Here is a 20,020-nt window from a genome sequence, read left to right on the forward strand (position 1 = left end):
TTTACCCAGGAGTCAGAGCCCTTGGGGGTCCCCGGCCCCTCCTTCAGCAACGCCCCCCCCTCGTTGGGGCCTTGACCCGGGAGTCCCTGTTGGCCATCCTCTCTCCCCTCCAGCGAACACCCTCTATTTATAGCGGCCCCCAGCATTCCCCGCCCCCGCTCCTTGTTGTCCAACTTCTCACAGAGCAGCCGGAGAGCAGGCGTCGGACGCAGCAAAGAAAGGAGGTACTAGGACCCTGGGCACCCGGGAGTCGAAATTCCTGCGTCCTCGACGCCCCCAACCCTGCTCGGAGCTGGCACATCGACCCCTCCCAGCCCGCGGGACCCCATCCTCTTCAGCGGCCGGCTTCGCCCTCCTCCTCTTTCCTAAACCTAGCTCTCTGTTTCCAGGGGGGCGGCAGTTGAAAATTTGGGGTGCCATACCTTGTAGGTCTCCCTCCACCCAACCCATAACTGAGTCTAGGGGCGAAGGGGGCTAGAGTACCACAGGCAGATACAGGCCACGGAGAGAGGCGGTGTCGAGGGCGGGCGTAGGGATCCCTTGCAGGGTTAAGGGGTCCCCACGCACGCCCCACACCGCTCCTGGCGGGGGATGTTGTGTGGAGCTCAAGTGGAGCCTGGAAGCATCCCCCAGTTTGCTTTCCTTGCACTCCCTTCTGCCCCAGCACAGCCCCTCCCTGAGCCGAGGACAGTCTGGGGCGGGGTAAAGGGGGGTGTGTTTACTGGGGGTCTGGGGCGGATCTGCTGGGAGCTGTCGGCCCGTGGGCGGGCCGGGGCGGGCCGGGGGCGGGTCTGCGGGGAGTCCGAGCCGGGGCGGGCCCGAGTCAAAGGCAAGTGAAGGTGGAAGCTACCGCGGCGGCAGCAGGTAGGGGGAGGGGCAGGCGAGGGGCCGCCGGGCCTGGAAGGCGCCCGCGGGGCCGGTGGGCGGTTTGATCCCGATTTATTGAAGCTGGCGGCTCCGGGAAAGGGGCCCCGCAAGGAGGGGGCTGCTGCGCACAAAGGCGGAGGCTTTTGCGAGCCGACGGGCGTGTTTGGGTGTGCGAGAGATTGTGTACACGGTGCCCGACGCTTGGCGCCTGCAGCCCAAAGGTGTCGATCCTCACGCGGACTGGCAGCGTAGGGACAGGCTCTGGGTGCTGGGCCCGGCCAGTGCCGTAAATCCTACTCATCCCTTCCCAGCTGGCGCTTGCCCTGGCTCGCCGTCGGGGGAGGCTGGGAGATTATGGGACCGCCTCCCCCACCCTCCCCTTTCTCCACTCACAGGATTTATAGAGGACCGGGTGAAGGCTGGAGACTTTTTTGTTTTTAAATGGTGGAGGGAAACCCTCATCTTAAACGAGAGCTGTCAAAAATTTTGGGGGTCCCCTACTCCCCCCTTTTAGTTTTCAGGAGGAGATCTGAGTAGTAACCCAGTGGGCCAAGGTCACACTGGTAGTGGCAGAGCCAGGGTTAGAATCCAGAGGTTTTGACAGATATGCTTTTTCCTCCTCCACATCAGCACTTCCTTCTCGCCAGCCCCCACCCCAGCCTGGGCAGAAGCCAGCTCCGTGTTGTCCTGCAGGTCCCTCCAACCTGTATTGATTGAAGCCTAGAGAGGACGCGTTCTCTGGACTCAGGGGTAGAGATTGGGGAGGGTTAGTGACCCTGGGAGTCTGGGTCTTGGCTGATGCTTCCTGTCCCTAAAAGACCCAGGGTCTGTTTCCCATGTCATTCACCTCGTGTAACTGTGTTTTCTCAGACCCCAGAGTCAGGAGGAGTGAGAACCCTGACCCCTAATCCCACTGAATCCAGCCAATAGGAGCCCAGTAAGTGACCCCACCCACAAGCTGTAAACTCCTTCTTCTGCAGGTCTGCCCTGGTGCTCTGCCCCTCCTGGCCCCTGCTAATGTTGAATGTAATCCGGAGGGAGTCTTGAGTCTTGGGACAAAGGGAGGCATTGGTAGGGTTGGATACTCAGGTCCCTGTGCTGTAGTGTCCCTTTCCTCAGTTGTTCATTGCTCTGACTACTTTTAGTCCCCTTTCCTTTGAGTTGCTGACCTTGGGCTTTAGTTGAAGGTTATAGTCCACCGTGAACTCTCATCACCCTACTCCTTTGTATGTTTAGAGTACCCAGTCACTGAGCCACGAGTTTCACTCTCTACCTAACTGGGAGTGTGGGTGTCCCCTAAATATAGCCTGGGAAACCAGAGCCACACTGCTGCTCTACTCTGGTATTTCCGTACAGGATAGGGGAGGGGTAGGGTCTGGAGGTGCCTGTATTAAGGGGCAGCAGTGAGGTTGGCAGTCTGAAGAGGAGTGGTGTCCTGATTCCTGTTCTGCACCCCCTTCTCCCAGGTGGTCTGGAAATGGAGCTGAGGCAGGAAAGGTCCTATGGGTATCCTGGAGTAGTCTTCAACTCTTGGGTCCCTCTATACTTTGTATTGTCCAGTGCTGACAGGGGAAGCCCCAGTGTTTGAGGAGGGGTAAGGGTGAGGAGGCAACCACCCTATCTTGTTTCCTCACCCTGCCAGGCCACCATGGCAGAGCTTCAGGAGGTGCAGATCACAGAGGAGAAGCCGCTGTTGCCAGGACAGACCCCTGAGGCGGCCAAGGTTACTGGAGACCCTCTGGCTTCCCTGCCCAAATCCTAGCCCCCTAAGCATTCCCTTTGCCTCCTGGCTTCCAAGCCTGTGGCTCTCATTCTAATGTGCACTCCTGCTTCTCCACCTCCACCCATCTCTCATCCCTTATGCTGCAGCTGGGACTCAGGTCCTTGTCTTATCACTGCACTAACCTTCATCCTCTCCTGTCTTTTTTGTCAATCTCTTTCTTTGGTCTTTGTTGGTCTCTCTACCTATGTGTGTCACTCCATCTGACTCTTCATGTTTGTGTGTATCTGTGTGTATCTGTCTGTATGTGTCTCTCCAGGAGGCTGAGTTAGCTGCCCGAATCCTCCTGGACCAGGGACAGGTAACAGCATGAGGGCAGTCCCAGGGTGGGAGGAGGGGCTGTCCTCTCCGCCAGGATCTAGAAAGGGCCCTTACCTGGTTTTCTCCTGTTTTCACTTAAGTTCCCTTCCCCAGCTCTCCTCTTTCCTTCCTCCTTCTTCCCTTCTCAGAGTTCCCTGATGCTCTCCAATCATTCTTTTCCATCCTCAAACCCATCTCCACCATCATGTTGCCCTAAATTCCTGCTGATCCTATTTTTAATTTTGTTTTCTTCTCTCTGCCACCCCCATCTTCCTAATTTTGTGTAGCTCCTTCTCTGGCCCCTGTTCCTCTCAGCCTAACTCCTCCCTGATGGTGCCCTGTTTTCCTACAGACTCACTCTGTGGAGACACCTTATGGCTCTGTCACTTTTACTGTCTATGGCACCCCTAAACCCAAACGCCCAGCGATATTCACGTACCATGATGTGGGACTCAACTGTAAGGACCTTTATTTTCTCCTGTTCCTCCTTTCTGGGAAGAGGCTGAGGGAAGGGTACAATTGTAGAGGGAAGAGTGAGTGTGGGCAGGCAGGGAGCCCAGAGGCTTGTCAAGGAGAAGTTCTCTCCTAGCCTGATTGTGGCATCAAAGCAAGAGGGTGGGTGGGTTCTGATGTGGGGACACTTTGCCTGTCTGATTCTCTTGTTGGGGTGATGTGGGTTCTCTTTAGATAAATCTTGCTTCCAGCCGCTGTTTCAATTTGGGGATATGCAGGAAATCATTCAAAACTTCGTGCGGGTTCATGTGGATGCCCCTGGAATGGAAGAGGGGGCTCCTGTGTTCCCTTTGGGGTGAGAATTAACCCCTTACCCCTTTACCAGACTGTAAGGTATAGGGCAGGTGTGGGGAAGAATGGACCAGGGAGGAGGAAGGGAAAGCAGGGGTGATTCTGGCAGAGGATAAGAAGGGTACCTGAGATGGGAAGTGTGGGCACAGATTAGTATCTTAACATTCCTCTCTTCCCCAGATACCAGTACCCGTCTCTGGACCAGCTTGCAGACATGATCCCATGCATCCTGCAGTACTTAAAGTGAGAGGCCTGGGGACCCCTCTAAACCAGAGTTCTCTTTCCAGTACAAGGAGGCCCTTAGCAGTACTGTGCCCACCATAGTTCCTGGGTTAAGTTTTAATATCTGGTGTCAATATATTCTTTCTCCCTCATATCCTACCTTGATTGTTGAGAGGAATGTGGTGGGTTTGGAAAATTGACTACAGTTCACGGAATAGCCTTAGAGAACGGAGGAAAGTGGGGGTGGTCTGTACTTAGCCCTGCCTCGCGTTGTGGAGGGGCTTCTTAGATCTGGAAGCTAGAGAGGAAGAGGTAGGGGTGACCTAATCACTGAGGAACCAGATAGACCTGTCTCTTTCCCTCCCACTCTTCCCTCCTCCACACACACACCTGGTGAACTGCGGGTTCTCTGGGAGCCATGTGTGTGAGTGAGTGGGAGAAGGAAGAAAAGGCCACATAGGCTTCCTTCTTTGACATGCACAGGGAGATGCTGACTCCTGGGTTCTGTTCTTAGATTTTCCTGGGCACTATGGCTCTTGGCAACTCCAAGAACCTCCTTGCTTCTGTTTTCCCCATTCTGTTGTTCACTACACTTGTGTCTGTTTTCACCTCTTGTTAAGTTCCATTCTAGAAAGCAGAACAAGTTGAACTAGCTCCTAAGAATATACAAAGAGCTATGCATATAGGAAAAGAGTGGTTGGAAGGTTGGTAGATAGGTGTTTTGTCTCAAGATACTAGCTCTCTCAGAGGACGCTGGGGCTAGTCTTCAGAGATCTACACTGGCTTCCAGTGCCAACCTTGTCTCCAGCTTTTAGCTCCTTAGTACCTTCCTTTACATCATCCAAAGGAAGGTCCCTTGCTGTCCTCCTTTGTGCCTCTTAACTCAGAAAGGAGGGTGAAGAGTTGAGGAGACTACTGGACTCTGACAGGTTTTAGACACCAGAACCCATGAGACATACATTTCCTTTTTATAGTTTTTCTACAATAATTGGAGTTGGTGTTGGAGCTGGAGCCTACATCCTGTCGCGATACGCTGTAAGAAATAAAAAATTTCTAGGTGGGGAGAAGGAGGGTCCTTACTGATTAGAAGAATATTGCTTATTAATATGTGTTCAGAGGAGGAAGTGGGGACAAGGGTGGGCAGTCAGGCCCACCTGAGGGAACCTTAGGATGGGTGGAGCTCAGTGGGAAAGGGATAAGGCCATGCCCCGTTTCTGATTTCTTTCCTTCTACTGCCCCTCAGCTTAACTACCCGGACACGGTTGAAGGTCTTGTTCTCATCAACATTGATCCCAATGCCAAGGGTTGGATGGATTGGGCAGCCCACAAGGTTTGGAGGACTTCTGTTTGGATATCCAGGGTGGGGCTCCCCTTGTCTGGGCCTAGCTCTATGGAGCAACCATATGGACTCAAGCTTCACATAGAGGGTGATAGGTAGGGAAGTGAAGCTATGTCACTTTGCCTGGTCTCTTGTCCCCATAAGGTCCTGAACTTGTTCCCCTGCCCTTTCCTCATAGTTAACGGGCCTCACCTCTTCCATTCCGGAGATGATCCTTGGGCATCTTTTCAGCCAGGTAGGTTGGTTGTGGAAGATGGAGGAAGTAGGGGGGACCAGCAGGGACTTGAATGCCTAGGATGACCTCCTTAAGCTGGTACATGATCTGGGGAAGGAAGAAGGCTTGCCTCTTATGCAGTGGTTGCTTGCTTCTCTTTTCAACCCTAAGTTATCTCCTGTCTGTCCTTCAGGAAGAGTTGTCTGGAAATTCAGAGTTGATACAAAAGTATAGAAATATCATTACACATGCACCCAACCTGGAGAACATTGAACTCTACTGGAACAGCTACAACAAGTGAGTGGGCTGTGTGGGTGCATGTGAGAGAAATTAATAGTGGGAACTGGGGGGCATGGGAGATACAGAGGAGACAGGGGAGTCTGAGAAGTATGTAGTGTGGGAGGAAGGCAGGGTTTGGTGTGCAGCTTGGGCAGCTCAGGACAGACCCAGAAGGAAGAATTGTGAGGCACTGTCCCCTTTCTCTTGTTTACCTCCCATGGATTTTTGGATTCTCAGAGATAAGATGATCTCTTGTTCTTGTGCCCTTCTTCCCTCTTTGCTGCTCTCTGATCAGGGATATAGGGCATAGGGATATAGGGCATAGTTTTGCTTGGGATCTGCTGGCTCTCTTCTCCTTTGGTTTCTACCTTAAATTATCAATATTTGTTCATAAAGAAGGAAGATGGCTTTCTTACAGAGAGAGAGCTTATATCTGGATGGATCGCATTGCCTGTCTAAAATTTCTATTCTTTGAACCCCTCTCTAGCCGCCGAGATCTGAACTTTGAGCGTGGAGGTGAAATCACCCTCAAGTAAGATTTAAGAAATAAGGTTTTGCCTCTCTCCCTGGATCTTCCCTAGATGTTTGTATTCCTTACAAGGAGAGTTTTTGTCAGGGAATTTCTCTGTCATCTCTTGTCCCATTATATTTGGTAAAGTCTTCCCTCTTTGAATCTTCTTGGTGGAGTTAGCAGAGGGAAAGAGGCTGGTTTCTCTTTGGAGTCAGACATTTTTCCTGCTGCTTTGCTAGGAAGAGGTGGGTGAGGAGGTGTCAGGGGCTTACTGACTTCTCCCCAACTATGCCTGTAGATGCCCTGTGATGTTGGTGGTAGGAGACCAAGCACCCCATGAAGATGCAGTGGTTAGTAGAAAATCTGGGGGTAGTGAGGGAGAGTTGGGGTCTGAGGGTGGTGATGAGAGGGGCAAACTACTCAATTTGGGACAGGGAGGTCAACTTTGGGGCAAATTAAGAATTTGATTCTTTGCTGGGGGTGGAGGCACATACCTGTAATCCCAGTGACTCAGGAGCTGAGGCAGGAGGATCATAAGCTCGAGGCCAGCCTCAGCATCTTAGCAAGTCCTTGGCAACTTAAGACCTTGCCTCAAAATAAACTCAGTGGTAAAGTGCTCCTGGGTTCAATCCCCAGTTTAAAAAAAAAAAAAGAAAGAAAGAAAGAAAGAAAGAAAATGTACGTTAGTAAAAAAAAAAAAAACAATTGATTTCTTTGATTCTTAGTAAGGAGGCACTGGGTAGGGGGCTGATAGAGAAAAGAACTGGGATTAGGGTCCTTGGGAGGGGAGGGGCCCCAGAGAGAGTGATCTCATTCATTCAGCCTTTTATTTACTCCAGGTGGAATGTAACTCAAAACTGGACCCCACCCAGACCTCGTTCCTCAAGGTAATTCTACTCCAAGCTCAGCCTGACTTCTGGCCCTCTATCTGGAGCCATATAGCCTCTCTAAATTCAGCGTCTAAATCTATTTGATTCTTCTGCATGGGAGCAAGTAGGGTGAATGAAGACTAAAACAAAGGGACTGGAGTCAGGAAGCTAGGAAAGAGAGACCCTTTTCTACCTCTCTGTGTGGATCATTTGATTTATATGTATATCATTTTTTCTTGGTGGCTGTTTCCTGAGCAGATGGCGGACTCTGGAGGTCAGCCCCAGCTGACTCAGGTGAGTACCCTGCTGTCCATGAGATGGGGAAGAGGGCTAGGACATTAGTGGTTCTCACCCCACCATGGCCTTGGGCTCCTGCTGAGCCTCTAAGCTCACTGTCTCTCTCATCTTACTTCCACAGCCAGGCAAGCTGACTGAGGCCTTCAAGTACTTCCTGCAAGGCATGGGCTACAGTGAGTATGGGGAGAGAAGCTATCATGAGGACAAGGGAGGGATGGGCACTGACAGGGTGGAACCATGTTAATAAATTCCTGGACACTCCACCATCTGCCATCAGACTCGTTGACTCTCTGGCCCCAGTTTGGTCTCCATATCAGCACCCCACACTGAGTTGCCAGTATCCCTTCCCCACTACTTTCTGATTCCTTCTTATCCTTCTGTCTTCACAGTGGCCTCATCCTGCATGACTCGCCTCTCCCGGTCTCGCACAGCCTCTCTGACCAGTGCAGCATCCATTGATGGCAACCGGTCCCGCTCCCGTACCCTGTCCCAGAGCAGCGAATCTGGAACTCTTTCTTCAGGTCCCCCAGGGCACACCATGGAGGTCTCCTGTTGAATGACCCTTGTTGCCCTGGTGTGGGACCCAGCCCTCACCTCCCACAGCACTAACCTGGGAGGTGCATGAGGGCACTGGGCTAGCGTAAGCAAGGGAAATGGGCAGATCACTGTTGGGGAGATGACCTTGATCTTTGATTGCTACCCTAACCTTGACCTTTAACCTGTGATTCCCCTAGCTCCTGGGAGAGGTGCCTAATATCTCTTAGGGACCCAGACTCCTAAATTATCCCCTCTCCCATTTTGGTGTTATGGAGGAGAAGGCATGTATCCTCTCTCCTTGACCTAGTTGTCTGTAGATGAGGGATAAAAGGCTGTTGTGGCTGTCATGGTGCCTGGATCAGACTCCCTACTTTTCCCATATTTGCAAGGGCAGGGGATTTGGGGCTGGGGCTCCATTCACCAAAGCTGATATGGCTTCTTATTAACTCCTCAGGGCCCTAAAGGGAATGGGCCTCAATGAATGTGTGTCAGAGGAGGCTAGCTGGTGGGTTAGTGGTCCTCAGAATGTGATAAAATGTCCAGCATACAAAGAGGAAGTTGGAATGGGAGATGGTGGCAATGAATGATATGATGGAAAGTCTGAAGCTGGGGGCAATGGGAAGGGGCCTGGGGCCATTTGGCTGCACTAACTTTGGTAGCTGTCAGTGTGTGTCTAGAGTGGGATGGGGGAGGAAGCCAAGCTTGAGCCAGGATGCTTGGGGCTTGGCAGAGGGGTGGGAAGGGCTATGCTGGGGCTCTGACCACACTGTGTTATTCGTAGAAGGTGGCCTCCTGTCTCCCACAACTTCTGCTGTGACAATAAACTGTAGAGAAATCTGAGCATCATTATTATTCTTGGTCTGACTACATCCGGCATCCTGCCTCTTTTCCTATCCTCTTCTTGCCCAACTCTTAAAATTCTCTTCTTAAAGTAACAAATCATGGGGGAGGGCTTTGTAACAAAAATACTTCACAAAATATGACTATATGGGAACTGGCCCCAGTTCCTGTAGAATGGTATTGTTTTTCCTATAATATTAAGTTTGTGAGAGAGGAATTACTTAGATCTCAGAAGACTGCCTTGTTAGTTGTGGATTATTACTAAAGGTAATAGAATTTCAGAGTTGTCACCAAAATCATGATCTTTGAGAAAAAAAAAGCAAGCTGACTGTCTGAGAATGCCTTGCAATACACCTTCCTGCAGGAACCTTGTAGAGGTCACCCAGAGTCCATTATAAATGGTTCAATATAATCAGTAGAACAGGATTAATGAAGTTACTGTAGGGCTTGGGCTGTTCATAGTTCATCCAATTCTGAAGACTTTCGGAATTGGGTCACAAGGGGATTCATTCCTCTTGGAAATTCCTCTACCTTTCTTTGAATACAAGGGATCTGGGAGCTAGTTAGACTACATTTGTGATTTTCTAAGAAGATTTTTAACAAATGTGAATAACAACCATCAGGAATTTAAACATCTTACTGCTATTGAAGGCTGATTCTTGAGCTTTTGAAGCACAAGTAAAACTGAGAAGGCACTTTATAGCATTTTTGGCGGGAGTATGTGGATGGAATATTACAAGATCATATGAGTTTGCTTTATAGAAACCCCATGGGCAATTATATACTTTCATCATTTGATTGATGCAACTTGGTTTAGTGATAACACACTGATAGGGACATGATATGTCCTTGATTTTTTTCTTTCAGTGCTAGTTTTGAACACAAGAGTCTTGCACATGCTAGGCAAATGCTCTACCTTTGAACTAAACTCCAAGCCCTGAGTCCTTTTTGTTTGGTACCAGGGTTTGAGGCCAGGGGTGCCTGACCACTGAGCCACATCCCCAGCCCTTTTGGTATTTTATTTAGACACCACAGGTTCGTACTGAGTTGCTTAGGGCCTCACTAGGCTGGCTTTGAACTTGTGATCCTCCTGCTTCAGCCTCCCAAACTGCTGGGATTACAGGTGTGCACCACTGTGCCTGGCGTTGAGTCCATTTTAAATATAGTAGGCCAGGGTTAGAAGTAGGGCAAGTTATGGAAATAACTATTGTTTGGACCATTTGAGCCCAGGGCAGGCAGCTAAGAGTGCTAAAATGCTACACTGAAGAAAAACAGCAGGGTTGGAATCATTAGGGTCAACTAACTCCTAGGCAAAACATGGAAAAGGCAAAGAACTGCAGCAGCATTGGCCTTTACTAGTAATTGGTGCTATTGGGCATCATAGAAGGAAAGCCAGATCTTTTCTGCATATTCATCTGCACAAGTAAGTGTTAGCCGGATAATCTTCAGAAATGGGAGTATATTATGTTTATGTGTAGATATGTATGTGTGAAGTGTATATATCCTGTAGGTGTGTGTATGAAATGGGTGGTCACTGTTTATATCACTCTACTAGATGTCTCTGCACAAGAAATCTAAGAAGTAGAAGGAAAAATGTTTGCCAGCAGATACAAAGAGGGGGATTTGCTGTCCTTGACTGACCTCCCTGCTTTGTTGGTCCTAGACTTCTAGTCTAGCTCATGGAGACACAGTGCCCCCCTGTGTTTGGCATGGTTGGTTTTTTTTTTTTTTTGGGCACTTAACCACTGAGCAACATATCCAATGCTTTTTATTTTTTATTTTGAGACAAGGTCTTACTAAGTTGCTAAGGCTGGCTTTGAACTTGTGATCCTCCTGCCTCAGTTTCCAGAGTTGCTGGGATTACAGGCATGCACCACCATGCCTGGCTGGCATGGTTCTTAGTAATTTTTCCCAGTCGTCAAGTCCCTTCCTCAGTTGTCTTGTCCTACATCTCCACTGTTTCTTATAGTTCTGCCCAGTAGCTATATCAGGAGGTCCTGATACCAAATTCTGCTGCTTGTGTCTGTTCTCAAGATCAGGGCTGAGAGGTTGGGATTGTGATTCAGTGGCAGAGTACTTGTCTTGCAAGTATGAGGCACTGAGTTTGATCCTCAGCAACATATGAAATTAAATAAATAAGAAAAAGATATTGTGACAACTAAAAAAAAATATATCAGAGCTGAGAGGCTTGGTAGGTGTGTGTATGTGTATATATGTACACAGTTGCTTCTGTAACTTGATAGAAGCTGAACCACAAACACCCTATTTTCCCCTGTGCTTCAGGCTTAGAACTCCTGTTTATCTCTTTTTAATTCAAGGAATCTGAGTACTTCCTAGACTTTACAACTCAAGAGAGCTAAGAGAAAATTCAATGGGAATGAGAATAAAACTAGAAGAATATAGTGAAAAGAGATTTATGGTCTTAGCCTGAAAATTCTGGATATCATAAAGAGAATCTCCAGGGTAAGTTTCTGAAGGTACAGCCATGAACTATATAATAATGGTTTGATAAAAAATGGACCATTTGAGCCCAGTGCAGTGGTGCATGCCTGTAATTCCAGCATCTTGGGAGGCTGAGACAGGAGGATCATAAATTCAAAGCCAGACTTAAAAACTTAGGCTCTAAGCAACTTAGCAAGACCCTGTCTCAAAATAAAGTATAAAAAATGGCTGGGGATGTGGCTCAGTGGTTAGGTTTCCCTGGATTCAATCTCTGGGACAACACCCCATGCCCCTCCCCCCAAAAAAGGGGAGCATATGTACTACAATGGTTCCAGAAGATTATATTGCCTAGTGACACTATATGGCTTTCTAAATTTGTGTAAGTATGCTCTATGATGTTCACACAATGACAAAATCACCTCATGAAACGTTTCCCAGAACCTGTCCCTGTCACTAAGCAATGTAGGACTGTGCACTCAAAACAGTGAAGGGATAGATATTGAACACTGGAGAGTACTCTAATGGTTAGGGAAAACATTGACTAGGAGACACCATTTTTCTAGAGAGATTTTAGGACTAACTGGAAAATGACTGTCAGTTCTCACTGGAGGCCATGTGTGTGGCGAGAGTAAATGGTGTCCAGAGCCAAGTAATTATTTGTACTCTCTTTCTTTACTAACCGCAGAATTTTCCCCATATTGAAAAATTATATAGTAAAAATATAATGAATTCTGTATTTGACATCCAACATATCTAAAGACAGTAACTCAGAATACAATTAAAATTGTGAAAATTAATCTGTGACTGGCATGTTATAAGCATCCCCATAGACTAGTGCGTAGGGTGTAATCCCTCTCTGTACCCCTCTTTCTTCACCTTTACTAGTGACAATGGGCTCCCTGCTCAGGTCCATGGGGAAAGGTGAAAGTGTCTGGATGGTTGCCACACTCACACACAGCAACCCACTCGAGTTCTGGCAGCTGTTCTTTATACTCCATCGGGCCAGAGTCAGGAGCAAGGGACTACTTCCTCCAGTGAGGGTGAGCAAGACACTCCAAAATTATCCTTCAGGGAGGGGGCCAAGTGGCACAAATTGTCTCATGGGAATTAGCTTGGAGCTGCTTTTTGTTTTTGAACATATCTTGTCCCTGTATATTGATTTCTGACTGACTTTCCACTCTGCTCCATCATATCCCCTCAACTTTGTTTTCTCTTGGAATCTATTCTGATCTCTCCTTTTTCATGAATTGTCACCTCATCATGGCAATATCCAAACCAAACCCTCAGTCTGAAGCAAAGAAAAGGTAGGGAGTTCCAAATGGATCCTTCAGAGAACAATGAACTGGTGACAGAATGGAAAGCTGCCTCCTGGCAGGGTAGTTGAATGCATCATTTTACTATTTTCTTCCTAAGTGTCTAAAAAATACACATGTGGGACTAGAGAATGAGGGGTGGGGAAGGGTGACACAGAGGAGGTGTGAACATTGTCCCACATAAATTCTCTCCTGATTATTCCAGCTAGCTTCCCTCATCCTTTTTTGCAGTCTGCATATTGTCCCTTATATATAAAAGATATTACATGTATTAAATATATATTTAAACATACACATCATATGTTTTAACATACACACGTGTGTATATTGGTACTGGAGATTGAACCCAGGAGTGATATGCCACTGAGCAGTATAACCCCAGCCCTTTTATTTGACTTTGAGATAGGGTCTTGCAAAGTTGCCAGCATGAGCCTCTAACTTGTGTGCCTCCTGCCTCAGCCTCCTGAGTTGCTGGGATTACAGGCATGTACTCAAGCACCTGGCCTCTCCTATTTTTATTTTTCAACTTCTATTATTATTCTGGTTATCTTCTGTTACAACCTGTCTCTTATGGCTGAGTGAATCAAAGATTACTCCTGCATCTGGCTTCTAGTCACCATAGCCCAGCTGTCTCAGCTATCCCCAGGTTCTTATGCCTGTTCTTATTTCAGCTTTCTTTATTTGGTCTCCTTCATCTTTGGCTCCCTGATAGCCCTCTTTGTATTCTTGCTGGAAATGCATGTCTTTTGAAAATGATCAAAAGATTGTTTTCTTTTCCTGGTTCTCTCTATATGGAATCATACTCCAGCTTTTTTCCAGCTCCTGATACAATATAGTTTATACTAATGATGGCTCTAGTCCCGATTGAGGAGAATTTTGGGCAAAGGAAATAGATCTGAAGAGAAGAAAAAGTATTGAGGCTGGATGCAGAGGAAGCTAAAGGAGAATCCAAGGATCTTGGGATGGAAGATGGCAAAGAGGGTGTGACTCCCTTGTGCTTGAAATATCCTAAACTCTGCCTCATTTACATCAATCGCTGACAGCATCAGTGACCAGAAGCATGGAGAAGAGTCCTAACAGTTTAATGTCTGTAGGCATGCGAATACTCTTTCTTGGAAATAGCTTCCATAAAATCATATCCTTTTCAATTCATCCCTGCTGAAGTCCATTCAAGACCACTTAATTGAACACAACAGAAAATCTTCCGTTTGAACCTCTGCATCTCTGTATTATGCTCTGTGCCCTATGAGGTTGACTTGTTTGCAAGGCACTATGGATGGTTTGGGTTTGCACAGTGAGATCCTGACACAGATCATAGAATAGAAGGCTGGTGAGATTATTTCCTTGGCCTCTCCTGTTGGGGCCTATCAAGGTCATAGCTCTTACTGAGTTTTAGTTTCCTCTTTAGTTTCTGGTAACTCCTCCTTTTTCTTTAGCCTAGGTAATAGCATTGTCAATACCCAGCTACAGGGTATTACCACATCATTTCTCGCTTTGTTCAAATCCTGCCCACCCCTTACTCAATACTCCCTTTATTAAACTTGAATAAACAATTATTCAGTGTGCAAAATATAGGATGGGAGGTTAGGTAAGGTAAAGTAGAAGAAGAGAATGTACATATTGAGTTTTTCTTGTTTTGTGGTGCTGGGGATTGAACCCAGGGCTTTGTGCATGCAAGGCAAGCACTCTACCAACTGAGCTATAACCCCAGTCTGAGATTTTCTTAGAATTATAGAAACAAAGCTTTGAAGCCCAGAGAGCTAAGTGATTAAACTATTTAACTTTTCTGAATGTCAGTTTTCCTAGACTTCCTACAGGGATAATATCTACCTGTCAGGTTTGTGAAAGTGAAATAATGTATGTGAAGACAATAGCGGCAGGGCCTGGCATGCAGCAGGTGTTCAATGTAAAAACTATATCATTATTATTATGCACTAGTCACTGTTCTAAATATATTACATGTTCCTGAATTTAATACTGAAGAGAAGACATAACAGGATGATGCTTCAGGGAATTTTTTTCCTATATTAGACATATCTATGTATCATCTTTCTTCCACTCTCTTTATATATCTATCAGTCCATTCATCCATCTATCATTTATTATGTTTTGTTTTGTTCTGGGGATTGAACCCCGGGGCCCTCTACCACTGAGCCACATCCCCTTCCTGCTTTTTTTAAAACATATTTTTAGTTCTAGATGGACACAATACCTTTATTTTCTCTATTTAGTTTTTTTATTTTATGTGATGCTGGGGATTATACCCAGCGCCTCACACATGCTAGGCAAGCATTCTACCCTTGAGCTACAACCCTGTTCTTTTTATTTTGAGAAAGGGTCTTGTTGAATTGCTGAGGCTGGCTTCCAATTTGTGATCATCCTGCCTCAGTCTCCTAAATTGCTGGGGCTACAGGCATGTGCCACCAGGCCTGGCAATTATGTATCTATTTTTGCCTGGAGCTTGTCTTATCAGTGATGCCTGGGTGTATAAACTAGGGTCACAATAATTGTATTTCTTACTTTGTGGGAAGCAGAAGATGAAAAGGATGCAAAGAGTGAGTCTGTGTCATGTTAAGGCTATTTGAACTTCCACACTGAAAATCAGAGAAGTGGCAAATTGGTGAGGGTGAGTTAGTTTCCAAAGTCATAGCAAGTGTCTACTGGGGTAGAGAGATCCTCCTAGGTAGGTCCATTAGAGATCTCTCAGGCCCATAAAGCAATAAAAACCATGAAGGTAAAACCAGCAACTCTCCTCTTTCCTCATTTCTCCAGTAAGCCTCCTCCTTATCATTGGTAAGAGGCTGGGCAACAGTCATCCTTCTCAGTATCAGGTAACCTGCTTTTATTTGTGTCCTTAGTAGTTGTTAAGGAAAGCAACACATTGTAGGTATTACTCAAACTGAAGGACAAATGATAGGGCAGGTAGAAGGAAAGCCACTAAGTCATGCAGGAGCCAATTAATCATTGTAGGTATTTATCTGGTATCTTTTTACCTCTCCAAACACACTGCTTTTTAATCCCTCAGCTTGAAGCAGCCAGAAGGGAAGAGGCTCAAAGAACACCACTAGTGTTCCTGAAGCTTTACAGGGCTGTGTGAAAAATAGGGACTTGGAGGAAACAAGCTCCATTTAGCCTGATGATCTCATGAGTCTGCTGGGCACATAGTGGCTAATAGTAGGTACTGGGAGTGGGGTGAGGTACGTAGTGTAGGAAAATAATCAATCCCCCTTGGCTTCTATTTTTAAACCTCTTTCCTTCTAAATGCTGGGAGTGCTGGCTCATTTTCTGGACTCCTGTGGGTAAGGTGGGAGGGGACAGTTGGAATCTCAGCAATGCTACCCTGTGTGGGGTCATGGCCTGCAACTTACAGAATGTCTAGAGGCTCTGATTCCAGAAGAAAACACTGCATCTAACACAAATCCCTCCCATTCCCCATTCTACCACTACCTGTTCCAGGCAGCTTCTAGGCAATTGGGAGAAATGAAATACAATACGGCTGAAGGGGAAGGGTCAAATAAGAATTTTTATTGCACACAGTAGCATAAGTGTGACAAGAATCAAAATTGGAGTAATGATCTTTGTATCAATTCTCCAATCAACAAGCACTCAAAGAATAAATTTGTAATGACAGGGGAAAAACAAACAAACAAACATGAGCACTCAACCTAAACCTCCTTTTCTCAGTTCTGAGTGAGAAATGGGATCTTATGTAGGTAAAAGCTGAGGTCCAGTGCATACGAATGCATAGTGAATATAATTTAGTCTCAGTAAAAAAAAGTCCGAGGGCCAGTCATATCAAGTATCTACTGGGGTAGAGAGGTCCTTCCTAGGTAGGTCCATTAGAGATCTCTCAGGCCCATAAAGCAATAAAGGCCATGAAGGCAAAACCAACAGCTACACAGCTCCACTTGGTCAAAGGGGCCTCAGGACCAGCTAGCTCCCGGGGCAGAATTTCCAGGAAGGTAACATATAGGAATGTGCCAGCTGCCACACCCTCTAATACAGCCTGGGCTAAGCCTTGTCCCCCTTCAGGATCCCCTCCAGCCACAGTCAGCCCTAGGGCTAGTCCCAAAGGGGACATGAGAGCTAATAATAATATGGAGAACAGGGCCCATCGTGATCCAGTGCCTATCTTCACCAGACGCAGTCCTATGCCAAAAACTACAAGCCCCTTATGAGCCAAGACAGCAAGACAGAGCTGTATGGTAGCTGCAATTGTTGGCTGTAGTCCCACAGCTAGACCTTCAAACACGGAATGAAAGGAGAGTGAAAGCAAGAGGACAAGGGCTCGAAGGGGACCCCGTGAGGGTGAGGGCAGAGGTTCATGGCTGTGGAATCCAAAGATGTGAGTCCCACCCCATTCCTCTTTCTGAACCGTTGATCCTTCAGCAGCCCCAGGACAGCACTGCAATGCCAGCGACTCCAAAAGGAAGACAGAGAAAAAACCCAGGGAGATGATGAGCTCTCCATAGGGATACTCCACCTAGGGACATAAAGGGGGCTGTGAGACAGGAAGGGAAGGGAAGGGAAGACACTTCATTGGATGGACATGGATTCAGAGATTGAAGAGAATGGGAAAATTCTATAATGTAAAATAAGGGTATGGAGATGAAGTCATGGGTTGACATGCAACAGTGAGAATATCAGAGGGGCTCAGGGACACAATAGCAAGAGAGTTAGAAATATGGGAAGATAATATGAGTATGTTGGAGGGTCCTGGAAAGGCAGTAAATAGTAAAGCAAGAGGAGCTTTTCCTGGTGTTCTGTAAGCACAAGAAGACTGTGGTGGTTCCTCCTTTCCTCTACACTGAGCTGGGGAGAAGGGATTCCTGGTATTCCTCATATATTCTTCTCTAAAGGGTCTGGGTGTAAAGGACTCTCTGGGTCTCCTCAGTCTCCAGATAGGGGCTGGTGGGAGATTACTTACAAGAGCTGAATCAGTAGCATCAGAGGAATTTCCCTTAATTTCTGTCCTGTTCTAGGGGGAAAGAAACAGAAATTAGATGGGAGATAGAGCCTGTCCTGTTCAGTGTCCTGTCCTGTCCCTTCAGCAATATCTCTTTCCTTAAAGCCCAGTCTGAGGGACTCTCATCATGCCCCACATTGAGCTATCTTCCCTGCTGTCCCACTCATGCCTGTGGCTCCATCACTCCCTGCTTTCTTCTCTTGGTGCTAGTTGTCATTCTTGCCTTGCAGCTCTGCAGTTTGGCATTCAGCTGCTCACCTGCACCTCAAACTTCTGGATTTCGGATTCAATTCCCTCCAGGGCTTCGGCAGTCATATGCATGAACCCTGCTCCCAGGAAGACACCAGCTGAAATGCAGCCCAGGAGGCTGAGGACCCGGCGGTGACGACCTAATAACCAAGAAGTGACAATGCAGTTGGCAATGAGGGGGTAAACAAAGATGACTAAGGAGCAACAGGGAGTACCCAAAGACCTGAGCTTGGGCATGGTGAAACAATCAAGAGCAAGGAATAGGGCAGGGTTGAGGTGAGAGGTAAAGGGATGAAGATGGGGTGGGGTTATACCTGTAGCTTCAGCAATCTGGAACCACTTGAAGCAGATGGGAATAAGGCCACAAGTCAGAGTGATAGCCAACAGGCCGAACAGGCAGCCAATTTTTACTCCCAGGAGTGACTCCATCTCTGGGGTGCAGGATAAGCAGAGGCCTCAGAATGACAAATGGAGCAAGAGTGGGATCTTAGTGGTCAAAGTTGGAGAGTGACCACTTGCTAGAGTTTCAGGAGCCTGTTGCTTTCTTTCCGTTCTGGGTTGACTCTGCTTGCGCAGCTCTGCCTAGCTAGCTAGGGCCCTGCCCCAGATACCTGCCCTCCCACTATGTGGAGGCCCCTCCCCTGGCTCATGCTTTCCTGAGCTTCAAAACCAGAAACTCCGGACTCCCTGCCAGCATAGCTCAGTGCTGTCTTCTCCTCCTCTTCAATGCCATGACTAATCCAAGAACTCTGGATAGCCTTAGTTCATCCCTTGGGTTGCTCTAACCCCAAACAGGACAATGTATGGTACTTACTTCCTAGCTATTTTGTGTTGGGGACATTCTGCTCCTGCCTAACTCAGTATATTTGATCTAAGCCTTCCATACCCTCTGCACCTCAACTCAAATTTTCTAAGTTGCTAGGTTGATATCTGAACCAGAACCCTTTCAGAGGGGATTTGGGGCCACAGGGGCAAAGAGGTGGGGCTGAGGGGTAGTGCTGTTGTTATGCATTCTGTGGGAACTGGTAGGTGAGGGGACTCCCCTTTCCTGTAACTCCAGAAAAATAGCTTCAGGCATGGAAATGTCTAGTGGGGAGTGGACATTTTTAGTTTTACAACACTGATACTGCCCTGACTTCTGACTGTGCCTGTTTCTGTAACTAAGTCTCCATAACAAAATTAACTTATTTTTCTCACTAAGAAAGTAAACCACTTATCCTCCCTAAAGTTAAGAAAAACAGAACCAAACAAATAAAAAAACTAGGCAGAGCACATTTTTGCTTTCCTCTGGTCAAGGTGACCCATGTCCCTGTTGCCATTTCTATAAGCACTTTTATTATTTTTTTCACAGAGGGCAATTTACAAGTTTGATTTGCAGACCCCTTGATAGATCAATGATCAGATGTCTACTACAGTATCAAGTCTGAAAAACCTATCTTTTAATCAGTTTCCTCCACTGGACTCCTGCTTATATAATTATGCTTCCTGGGGTAGGGAGATTTGAGGTATATCCCTGCCTTTTTGGTTAGTCCTTCTATTAAATTTTCTCTATTCCAAGCATTAGTGTTCAGTGATTGGTTGGCTTCTGTGCATAGGGCACACAAATCTTATTTTGGGTTTGGTAATGTTTCTTTATATGAACTGTGGGAGAGGGACTTTCAAGTTTTAAGGTGAATAAAGTCTCTAGCTACGAAAACCCTAAGGCCTAGGACAAAACAGAAATGAATCAAACAAGGATCCTGCCTGGGTACACAGGGGTGGAAATATAAGACTTAGTACTGACAAGGATCAATCTTGAGGATAATGTGTGGGGCAAACTCTGGGATAGTTGATGGACCCTGGGAAAGATGGAAGGGAAAGAGATATATAAAAAAATGAAGTTAGGTAGCTGTTGATTCCCCTATTCAGGTGGCCCACATAACTATCCTGAGACCTGTTGAGCCAGTTCTCAAGAGAGCTGAGGGTGGTTTTCCCCACTATTTCAGATAATCTTCCTGGGAATTCCTGGTTTTCAGCAGAAGCAGGGGATGGTGAGCTTAAGATTTGTGTGCTAAGCTTGGCATGGAAAAATCTCAGGATTCTCTTCACTACAGGATAGGTCAGGACAATAGACCCCCATTCTTTTAAGAATCACAAAACCCACTACCATTCTTTAAAAATTTATTATTATTAAAACTTCAAACAAATGCAG

General features: G+C 46.9%; 2 protein-coding genes across 11 annotated transcripts; one reads left to right on the forward strand and one right to left on the reverse strand.

The window, feature by feature from the left end:
- The first annotated feature begins 86 nt into the window (after positions 1-86).
- Positions 87-8,859, forward strand: Ndrg2 (NDRG family member 2). 9 transcript variants are annotated; one of them, XM_005341466.5, is made up of 17 exons: positions 87-224; positions 1,738-1,804; positions 2,510-2,590; positions 2,907-2,948; positions 3,300-3,405; positions 3,635-3,755; positions 3,932-3,994; positions 4,948-5,008; positions 5,217-5,303; positions 5,491-5,547; positions 5,720-5,823; positions 6,293-6,337; positions 6,615-6,666; positions 7,156-7,203; positions 7,444-7,479; positions 7,604-7,655; positions 7,872-8,859. In XM_005341466.5, the coding sequence occupies exons 3-17, from the start codon at positions 2,516-2,518 to the stop codon at positions 8,036-8,038; spliced, it is 1,116 nt and encodes a 371-aa protein (XP_005341523.1). In that variant the 5' UTR covers positions 87-224; positions 1,738-1,804; positions 2,510-2,515; the 3' UTR covers positions 8,039-8,859. The 9 variants fall into 9 exon arrangements, with proteins under 9 accessions (XP_005341523.1, XP_021576604.1, XP_021576605.1 ...); XM_005341467.5 differs by lacking the exon at positions 87-224 and adding an exon at positions 769-864; XM_040274426.2 differs by lacking the exon at positions 87-224 and adding an exon at positions 1,499-1,617.
- A 7,259-nt stretch (positions 8,860-16,118) lies between these two features.
- Positions 16,119-20,017, reverse strand: Slc39a2 (solute carrier family 39 member 2). 2 transcript variants are annotated; one of them, XM_005341465.4, is made up of 4 exons: positions 18,144-20,017; positions 17,839-17,969; positions 17,542-17,592; positions 16,119-17,097 (listed from the first exon to the last, which is right to left on the reverse strand). In XM_005341465.4, the coding sequence occupies exons 1-4, from the start codon at positions 18,256-18,258 to the stop codon at positions 16,465-16,467; spliced, it is 930 nt and encodes a 309-aa protein (XP_005341522.1). In that variant the 5' UTR covers positions 18,259-20,017; the 3' UTR covers positions 16,119-16,464. The 2 variants fall into 2 exon arrangements, with proteins under 2 accessions (XP_005341522.1, XP_021576610.1); XM_021720935.3 differs by having other exon boundaries at positions 17,839-20,017.
- Between the last annotated feature and the right edge of the window lie 3 nt (positions 20,018-20,020).

The sequence above is a fragment of the Ictidomys tridecemlineatus genome, chromosome 5, assembly GCF_052094955.1.
Source record: "Ictidomys tridecemlineatus isolate mIctTri1 chromosome 5, mIctTri1.hap1, whole genome shotgun sequence".
NCBI lineage: Eukaryota > Metazoa > Chordata > Mammalia > Rodentia > Sciuridae > Ictidomys > Ictidomys tridecemlineatus.